The sequence below is a fragment of the Stegastes partitus genome, unplaced genomic scaffold (assembly GCF_000690725.1).
Source record: "Stegastes partitus isolate 25-593 unplaced genomic scaffold, Stegastes_partitus-1.0.2 Scaffold2017, whole genome shotgun sequence".
NCBI classification, from domain to species: Eukaryota; Metazoa; Chordata; class Actinopteri; family Pomacentridae; genus Stegastes; species Stegastes partitus.
In genome coordinates, this window is record NW_007579748.1 from 55,015 (window position 1) to 65,394 (window position 10,380).

The 10,380-nt window shown below is 43.6% G+C and overlaps 1 protein-coding gene across 4 annotated transcripts in view; it reads left to right on the forward strand.

The window, feature by feature from the left end:
* Window positions 1-10,380, forward strand: part of epb41l2 (erythrocyte membrane protein band 4.1 like 2) — a 56,039-nt gene that overhangs the window by 20,412 nt on the left and 25,247 nt on the right. For 2 of the 4 annotated variants that reach the window (XM_008303487.1, XM_008303491.1), the window contains exons 12-15: window positions 2,258-2,430; window positions 3,344-3,429; window positions 9,673-9,717; window positions 9,868-9,894. In XM_008303487.1, coding sequence (XP_008301709.1) covers window positions 2,258-2,430; window positions 3,344-3,429; window positions 9,673-9,717; window positions 9,868-9,894 — 331 coding nt within the window. The remainder of the gene's footprint in view (window positions 1-2,257; window positions 2,431-3,343; window positions 3,430-9,672; window positions 9,718-9,867; window positions 9,895-10,380) is intronic. The other 2 variants (XM_008303489.1, XM_008303490.1) reach the window with 1 other exon arrangement.

The following is a 10,380-nucleotide window of genomic DNA, read 5'->3' on the forward strand; positions in this document are numbered from 1 at the left end:
AAATCTTTAGTTCAGATACAGATCAATAACTCTCACACTCAATGTTTGAGTAATAAAAATGCATTTCTACGTGTGTGACTGAATCACAAACTCAGTTGGTAACCTCATATAAAGAGAGCAAAATTGGCAAAAACTGTCACATGACTTCAAAATCCTTTTATATCTAATACTGCTCAGTGTTTATAACCGTTCTTTATGTGCAGACGTGTGGAGTAATGCATGTAATACTACAATTATATCCAGTAGAACTGTTGCAAAAAGAAAAAATAAATGCTATTAGGATAATTATAATAAATCGTTTCCCAAAACAAACGCTTAGAAATGTATTGACCGTGGAGCGCAGACATTTATCAGTTTGTGGGTAAACTTGTGGAAAAGTCTGGATCTCAGAATGAGTCCAACTATAAAATAATTTAAGAAAATATTTTTAAAAAGGCTTAAAAACAGGTGATGTGATGAACATGGCTCTGACATTATTTTAGGTTCTGTTTGGGGTTTTTTTTTTTGTTTTATTTTGTGTTTTATATGCAAAACACTAAAAAGCAGCTTGTAAATACACAGACGTGGATCTCAGAGGTTTACCGTCTGCAGCTTGAAGAACAGAAACAGTTTGTTAGATTAAATTCAGCGGCGCTAAATCAACAAAAGGCTTCGTCTCCTGCCAGAGAAGAAGTTGAACCTGGTGGTTGTTTGGTCTGATGCCCGAGGCAGCGAATACTGAAAACACAAAGACCGGCCAGGTGCCCGCCGTGGTTGTGTTTGTGCGTCTGTACGAAGGAGGACTAAGCTTTAATATCCTGTCCGAGGAGGACCTTCGCCTCCTGCAAGTACACGTCTAGTGCATTTTATTAACCCTTCGTTTAAAAAGGAGTTACAGCGAGGTGTTTAAGGACAAGAATGTCTACATCAAAACCAGAAAAACATGATAAATTAATATTATTTTCCACTTTTATGTCCTTTGCTCTACATCAGTCGTGATCATAAATATCAAATATTCGTTCATGTTCAGGCTTTTAACCCTTTCATTGCCAGTTTGTTATTTTTTGACAGAAAAAATGATTATTTTCAATAAAGTAAAAAGGGAAAATTATTATTATTTTTTGATTATTACAGGCTGGGATGTGTCAATAATCAGCACCAATGTATCTCCAATCCATTTGAGCTGTAAACATTTTTTCTGTTGGCCTCCATAAGCGACAAAACCAATAAAGACTGTACTGCATATGACACGATCCAGTGGAAAACGAAAGCCAAATAAAACGCTTGATTTAATGACATCATGGCAGACGGATCAGAAATGGGGACGTTTTGTCTTTAATGTCCTGAGCGTAAAACAATGATGTGCATTACTGGTGTGTTATGGGGGGCTGAGGTTAAAGTTTTCTTATTTCCTCCCCAAAAAATGTCCTCGTGGCCACATGAAGGTTCAGTTGAGCCTTAATTCATGAGCATTGCAGCATTTTCTTGTAGATTCTTTACATTATCAGTGTGTAACTCATCCCGCAGCTTTCAAAGTGTGCATCTCAATCGGGAAAGATTTGATACGACTTGGTAGAGATTTAAAAATCCTCATTGAAATGAACGGGAAGTCAGCCGGGCAACTTCCAAAACCAAGCCATGTTTGGACCCCTGTAGCTCTGGAATGGTGTCCAGTAGAAACTTCATTTAAAGTTTAATGAGGTCACACGGCTTTGAATGTGATTCATGTACGTTTGTGTTTCGGTATCTTTTATGGTTTTTACGCAGTTTAAGTTTACTGAATTTTTGGGGGGAGATTTTGAATTTTTGTCCAGCTTTATTTTGACCAAAACAATTATATGGAAAGGTGCAGTTAGTCTCGTCTCCTTTTCACAGTTTTTACTCCACATGAAAGATTCCTACATGAACATGGAGGTGTTTCTGTCCTCCTCCACCCAGTGTGAATGTCGCTGCTGTAGGATTTATAGTTTTCTCATAAATCCCCTCAGAGCTCAGAGTGTGTCAACCACAACTCTCATCATGTCTGAGCAGCAACACACTGGGTGGAAATCAGAAACGGAGGGTTTCTGTAACCTGCCACCAAATCTGTACAAAACACAGAACATATATGAAAACACATCAGCTTGTCCAAAACAAAAGCGTCCTTCGTTTGGTGAGAGAATATCTTGGACACGACTTCTAGTTTTCGAGCGGTGACGGTTTATTTTGCTGCTCTGTCTCTGCATCCAGATCTGTTTCTTCTCACCACCATTGAGATTTGTCCATCTTCTGCCGGCAGGTTAAACGCCCCAGAGCCTCCCACCAAGGCCCGGTTCTTGACTTTGGGCTCCAAGTTCCGCTACAGCGGACGGACCCAGGCCCAGACCCGCATGGCGAGCTCCCTCATCGACCGGCCGGCGCCCAACTTCGAGCGCACCTCGTCGAAGCGCATCAGCCGCAGCTTGGACGGAGGTAAAAACAAAAACCCACATGACAGATAAAAAAAAAAGAGGAATGGGAGGAATGGAGGGAGACGGAAGTCGGGATTTAAGCGAAGGTCCGTGTTTGTGTGGATGTAAAACGCTGGGATACAGGAAATAGCTGCAGCATATGTTTCCCGTCGCACAGTGAGAGGCAGACGGGGAGAACGAAAGAGATGAAGAAGAGGCAAATCTAAAAAGAAAGAAGAAATACGACATGGATGCAGCGTGCAGCCGCTTCGGCATCAATCACACGTTAAGACAGAGGACCAAACGGGTCACAGAGAGTCTTTACGTTCAGCAAAAATAAAGTGTGCACCAGTTACTGACTTAAAAACACAGCATCACACAGAAATACAAGCAGGATAAACGTTTTTTTTTATCTCTGTAGAGCCACAGTTCTGCTTTCAGATGAGACGTTTTTGGCAAAGTATGTATTTAGAAAACAGTTTACACCATCTTTTTTTTTGTTTTTTTTTGTGGTTTTCCGGATTTGGCTCCCAGATCGTGCAGCTGTGCGCCTCTGGTTCGTTTATTTGTGTGTCAGGTTATTTTTTACTGTGTTGTTCTGCCCCCTGCTGGACTCGTTGTTCTACTGCAAGCCAACGTCTGTTCTAAGGTTTTCATATTTTCACATTTTAAGGGAACTAAAATGCAGAAACAGGGAGACGTGATAAAGAACGTTTCTAAAAGGAGTCGTAGTTTATGAGGAGTGAGATTGTCGCCGTCTTATGCCTCAAATCAAGCATCTGACAGCACTTCACTTTGTCTTTTTTAATAATTGGTTTGAGTTTTAGTATTCACGTTCCTGCAATAGAACAAACCAATGATCTGGAGTTTGTCACTGAAAACAAAAAGTTTCCGTCAGTGTGAGATGATTTTCTTCCGTGTTTGTTGCTCCTCAGCTCCGGTCATCAGCATCACCGAGGCCGGCAGGGACACGGCCGAGAACGGACGAGAGCCACATCTGGAGCTGCAGTCGGACTCCAAGGTGTGTACGAGCTCCAGTTACATGCAGCGTTTGAACAAAAGATGTAAAAATCTGTGTTTTTTTTGTGATAATTTTAGTGCTTTGAGTCGTTTTTGTCCCACAGGAACTGCTTGTGTTTGTGTGTCTCAGGTAGAAGAAGACAACTGCTTTGCTCAGTTGCACATATGTTGGGTTTTTTTTATATATTTTTGTGCAGAAATCAACATTTGTGTTTATTTTTCATGGTTTAGTTTACGGTTCATGTGATGGTGACGCGGTGAACAAAGTTTGATGTTTTGTTCTGCAGCAGGTGAACTCAGGAAGAGTTGAATAAAAAGCTTAAATAGTTGGAGTTTTGTCAGCCAACACCAGCAGTAGTTGCCCTTTAATGACGAGGATGAAATAACAGAGTGATGGCTGACTGTGTGAGATCAGGGTCGTGGAAAACACCTGGACTTCTTCTATCTGGTTATTACTGCGACCTGACATCACAGTAACATGTCAACAGTATGCTAACGACATTTCTCTTTCCACAGGGTAACTTAAATACCTCATGTAGTGTCATTCAGCTGCTCCTTTGTCTACTTTAGTTTATTTTAGCCTGCTCTGTTTCCCATTAATGTGATTATTGTGGCTCTGAGTGTGATGCTAACTTCACCTCCGACATTCAGGGAGTTTAATGGGTTGTAAGTATCATGAGCTCCCTGCAGCTTTTTTGCAAAAAGAAAGCTGATTTTTACATAAATGTGTGGTTAGGGACGGACGTTTACTGTCACTATATTATCTCTGGTGCATAAGGAGAGCTGATCGTCAACCTTAGGAAGGTAAAACAACGTCTACAAGATGTTAGCCAGAGCTGCAGATTCATTAGTTGTACTTCCACCGATGGATTCCTCTCATCTGTGGACCCTTTTTAAAATCTTTTTGGATAAGTTTCAAGTCATTGTGGATCAATACTTGATTCATTTTGGGGAAAAGTTTTATTTATTTAGACAGCGTTAGACTCATTTTGTAGATTCGTGGAGATTTTCTCTTTTCGTTTAGCAACAGTTTTCATTAAAGGTCAGCAGCAGATCAGGGAACGTTGTTGTTTGGAGGATGCATCCCTGCATACCTCTGTACTGTCTACTCTGAGCATGCACGCTGCAGTTTGTGCACTACTTGTACTGTAGAGATCCGTACAAGGACCTGCTGGATTTAGACCAGCTGGCAGCTAAGTTTGTCCTGATTAGGTCAGAAAGCAAGTATCCAGGACGGAGATCGCTAAAGCAGCTAGCTGTAACTTCAGTCAGACAAAACAATTAAAAATGTAAAAATCAGCGTTCTTTGTAAAGCTGCAGGAAGCGCATTATAATCGCAGACACTTAGCAGCATCGGAGGCTGAAAAATTAAGAGGCTGCAGTTCCTCAAACGTCCACTTGAGGCCGAATCCAAAAGCGAGTCAATCCCCATAGACCTCTATGTTAAACTCTCCAACTTCACAGCAGAAATAAACACGTTTAATGCCTGGAACAAGAACTGTTTTGACCTCTGCAGCTAATTTCCGCCTTCGTGTCAACTGTTCAGGGGTGGATTTGTATAAAAACTCACCTGTTTGAATTGTACAAACGCTTGAAGTTGTGCATATTTAAAGGTGTGGACGGCTCCTCGGCTCCACCTCTTTGCTCGTTTTTGAATTAGCAGGAAGTTTCAGGCACTGAAAAGGGGAGGCCATGACACCTCTGAGTGGGGTTTAAACATCTTCAAGTACAGTGAATTTTCTGTTTTGTGCAACTGCTCATATCCCCTAGATGGATTCTACAAGGTTAGCATGATTCACAGAGCTGCTATATGAACATCAATGGGGAAATACAGCAGGTTAAAACACATCAAATGTCTCTGATGATGTTTGTGAGTGAGAGAACTGCACACACCAACAAGAACTTTCCTGGTTTGATGGTTTCCTTTAAGAACGCGGCTGCAGCTGGTCTTTACCAGAGCAGCTCCTGTACGTAAAGTTCGCTCTCCATCCTCCGACGTGGACGGCGCTCCCGACCAAACCAGTTTATCCAGACTGTTCCTGTGCATGCCTCCTGCTCCACCCCCCTCTCCCCACTGCCTCCTTCCTCCTCCTCCTCCTCCTCACACTCCTTGGATCTGACCTCTTGTCGGTGGCGTTCTGCCAGCTCCTCTGCCTCCTGCTCTCTGCACTGAGCTCTGCCCTGCTGTGTTCACTGGAAGCTGTTGTGTGCTGTGTTGTTCACTGACTAATGTCTCTTTCCCTTTCTCTTTTCCCTTCACACTCCTCTGTTCACTCTCCTCACATCCCTTCGTGCATGCTCCTGCCTTCTGTTATCGTTTCACCGAAATGATACGGAATGATTTCTCGCTGCACATCGGTTGATTTTCTTCACTCTCGTGTGCTCGCTGTGTTGGTTTTTGTTTTCCTTTTCCCCCATCAGTCGATCTTCATGTTCCCCCTCTCCTTCTCCTCTTCATCCTCGCTCTCGTCCATCCCCCCTTCCCTCGACTCGATCTCCGAGCTCGACCACGGCCTCTCGGACATCTCCGAGGACGACGACCGGGCCGACGACACCGCCGCGCACTCCCTGTGGACCCTCCCCTCCAACACGCTTTCCTTTTTCTCCGACCAGCAGCTGGCCGATCTCGAGCGCCTCGCTCAGAACCCCCCGCCGCCCTCCGCCCCGGTCGCCGCCTCCGGTTCGGAGCTGCTAAGCCTCGAGGAGGGCTGCCGGGCCGAAACCAGAGCCGGGAACTGGCGCAGCTGGTTGTGTCCGAAGGCCGTGGCTAAATACGTGTCCTTCGTCTTGTGTTTTCTCTCCATATCCGGGAAGAAAAGTTTGCCCTCCAAGATATTTTCAGGGCTCACGAAGAAGCTGCACGTTTTCACTCCGGCGTTGCTCAAACTTATGTCCGGATCTGTTGCGAAATTCAAGATTTTCAGCGTCGCTTCCCCAAAATTTATCACCGCGTCCAACCTGCGTGACTTCTTTAACAGCTTGGCGTTTAAACTGAGTCATTTCATGGCGTTTTTGACACAATATCTTCCTCCAAAGTTCATTAACATGATCGCGGCCTTTTCTTCGCACCCGACGCGTTTCCCCTCCATGTCGTCTTCAAACCGTCCCGCCGTCGCCGCCTCCTTCCCCAGCCTTTCCGCTCTTCCTCTTCCGCCTCTCGCCACCTTCTCTCGCTCTAATCTGGCCGCCTCGGTGCACCGCTACCTCCTGAACCCCTCCCCGCTCTTCCTGCCCTGCCTCCTGGTCGCCTTCCTGCTGGTGGTGATGCTGACGGCCAGCCAGTCTCTGGTCCTGGCGCTGATCTTAGCCACGCCCCTCGGCCTGACGCTCTGCTACCTGGAGAACGTCGTGTCCAATCAGAGGAAAACCGTCCTGCCCGTGTTCATGAGCGAGCCGAGCGATCGGTGCGACAACCAGCCGGCGTTTCCTCTCACGCCGACGCACACGCCTCCTCGCGTCCGGCACCACACGGCCTGGACGCAAGACGTGTGCGACCCGGCCGCGTAGAACCGCATTTCCCATCATGCCTCCCTCCGTTTGACCCCCGTGTGAATGTATTTAATGTACGTATGTGGATGCCACCAGCACTTCCTTCACCTCCAACCCCACTGTGCTGTTTATAAAGAGCAGAATAAATAGGATTAAACGAGCCGAGAGGAGAGTTAAACACATAAAACATAGACTCGTTTATTATTATATTGTTGATATAGAGGCAAAGTAGGTATATTCAGAGTTTAAATACTGTACAGAGGCTGTGATTGAAGGAGAGAGTTTGCAAAAAAAAAAAAAAAGGCAAAATTGATGTAGTTTAGAGTCGCCGTGTTCAGGCGTTGTTAGTCGTCTTGTTGCTCCGTAACGTTCAGCAGATTGTTGCTCGTTCGACGCCGAACTCGCGACGCTCTTCCGCTTCATGCCGTGGATTTTATTGGGAAAAAAGTTAAAAACAGAAATGCTAAAGCTCTTCTCTACATGGTTTCTTAGCAGTGAGTTGGCTAAAGTTGTCCTCATCAGGTTGAAATTCGAGCAAAAACATCGACACAACTTTCACCTTTTCTGTTTTCAGTTCTCGAAACTGTGATAATTCTTCTTTAAGATTCAGGTCATAGTGCTTAAGATTCAGATTTAATTTAAAGAAGAGTTAAATGCACTTTGTTACGGCTGAATTTATGGCAAATGTACTTTTAAGTCGTTGATAGTAAGCGTAGATATAACACAGAGAATAAAATATATATATGTATGACTAGAAATCTATTTTTTTAGCCCTTGAAGCTAAATGTAATCATTTTTCTGATTCTGTCTTGTCCTCCTTCTTTAATTATTTTCCATTAAATCAGGTTGAAAATTGTTCTGAATCCTCACAAAGCTCTGACGTTAATTTGCAGCTGAACGGTCGCTGCTGAACGTTTTAATGATGAGCTGCCTGATAACAGGAAACTCTAATTTTCCACCTGAACGACAAAGTGTTAGGGTTCAACAATGTGCTTTATTAATCTTGTGTGTTGTTCATTTAATTCTATCACGTCCTGAAGTCATCTAACGGTGCGTTTAAAACCTGTAAATTTAGCTTCAGGACACACTTTGTAAAATATTCTGACGGTATTTTATTATTATTATTATTATTTTCACAAGAAGAATTAATTTCTTGGAAACTTTTTATCGCAAAAGGAAAATTTATATTTGCAGAGGCATAAAAAATTTAAATAAAATTACATGTTACTATATTATTCCATGGTTACATATTTGCTGCTTTATCGTGTACATTTGGCATAAATTCTGCTTTTCTGTTTTCAGCTTCAGTCGATGTTTTTCTGTCTTTCAAACGTAAAAACAACGCTTGTTTAAAAAAAATAAAATTAAATCATGAAATAATATCACATCTGTCAGTATTTTTTAAACACATCTGTACTGATTATCTTCAATAATAAAATATAATATAAAGTACAAACATCATTTTGTGGATGTTTGGTACCAATTTCAACCTCCTTCAGCAAAAATAATATCTAGAGAACAGTTTTAGGATTTTTTTTTACAAACTTATTCTCTTTCTTAATAAAATCCCCGACATGAAGAGGCAGGCTAAGATGAGTCGGTACGTGGAATATGAAAACATGAACTGTGTATACGAAGGGCTGCGCTGACGGATTAGTTGTTTAGATGTTAGATCTGTACATACAGCGGACGCTTTCCCCCTCAGACTCGCAGCACTTCGGCTTCTTGTGTTTGTACATAAGTGCTACTGAATGTTAGGAGTGAACAGTGTTACACGTGTCCGGATCGCCGAGGCCTTCGCTCCGTCCTCGTCTCTCCAAGTGTCGCTTTAAATACGGTTTTCGTTTGGAGGAAGTTGTGGAGAACAGATGTGTTAGCAAAGACAGAGAACTGAATACATGTGTACGAAAAGGAAAAGCTGGTGGAGAAAAGGTGCAAAATCTTCTTGTTTTAATAGCAAAGGTCCAAACTTGTAGTAAACGTTAGGGGTCGACCGATGTGTGTGTTTTATGTACCGCGACATCGATTAACCCTCTGAACTCCAAACAGCAGTTTCTGGGTGTTTTTTTTAAACACTGCCTGCAGTTCAACCTCAAAACTCTTTGAGGTTTTGAACACAGCTGGGATTTGTTCGGTTTATTACAAACTCTGACACAAACTTTTTAAGCGAGACACGTAGATTGAAGTGATGTCGATGATTTTTTGCGATTTTAAGCTCAGAAGCACAAACCTGATTGTTGAAGGACGATCGGAAACTCGAAAATCCATGAATCCTTTTTGTTTGTACAGTTTCTGGCTGATAAATGGTTGAATTTTGGCAATTTTATTTTATTTTTTTCCCCAAAAACATTAAAAAACGCCGGCTTGTTTTGGGGTTCAGACAGTTAAACAACACAATAATCGGTCGGCTCCCAGCAGAAGTTGTTCTCGGTGTGATTATTAAAACATTAACGAATTGACTCGTCAGCTTCAGCATTTAGAAAGAAATGAATAAAAGGTTGTTTAGGGGAACATGTGACTGCTCCATTAGCTGTAAATCCTGGTTTTAATATAGAATAGCGCCACCTGCTGTCTCCGTCCACTGACCATCTCAGACTCCTTTGGTTCAGAGGTCACATGACCTGCAGCGCTCCCCTGTTGCCGGGGGCGACAGAGCCGCTTCTTCCCATCATCCATTTCACTCTTTTCTTTCTCCGTGCCCCGTGTCCCACCCCCCTTCATTCTGACCTCCATCACCACGGCTACGACCCTGAAGGAGGCGGACTTAAGCCCCGGCGATGCGGACGCCGTCCCCTCCCAGGTCTGTCAGGCCGGACGTTACCCAGCATGCTTTGCAAAAAAGACAAACAAATATGAAAGCTAGATGGTTTTGAGTGTTTTCATGGTGCAGTGGAGCCGAGCGGTGAACCTAACCTGTCCTTCTTTCCCCCCTGACTCCGCCCTCCCACAGTCACCTGGACGCAGCGAGCTCGCTCAGGTTCATGCTCCGTTATTGATCATGTGACGTGTGTTGGTCTGTCAATCATCTGCTCTGGTCGTGTGCTTTGTGGGTTTGGTTCACTTGTTCTGTGGTGAAGCTGCCCTCACGTGGTGATACGCAGTCAGTTTTGGACCCAATCTGCGATTTTAACGACCAAAAAACTTTATTGACACTTTGAACCAGGCGTAGCTTTATCGACAACGACACCTTTGGGTTGCAGATTGGGTCCGACTGTAGAAACTGACCCTGAAGGGGCACGTTCACCAGCCGGGTTCACGTTCAGACGCTGTGCTGTGGCTTCACGGTTTCTGTTTGGTTTCTGGTGTTTCCCATCGTTTGTTTTTGGGTTTTGCTGACGGGGGTTCGTTGGTTTGTTGGGATGTCTGTTGGTGTTGTGATATTTTAAATGCTTTGGGTTGTGCATGGATTACCAGCATCATGACATTCATGCCAAAATGTTTACTGTGCTTCACCACAACGTTT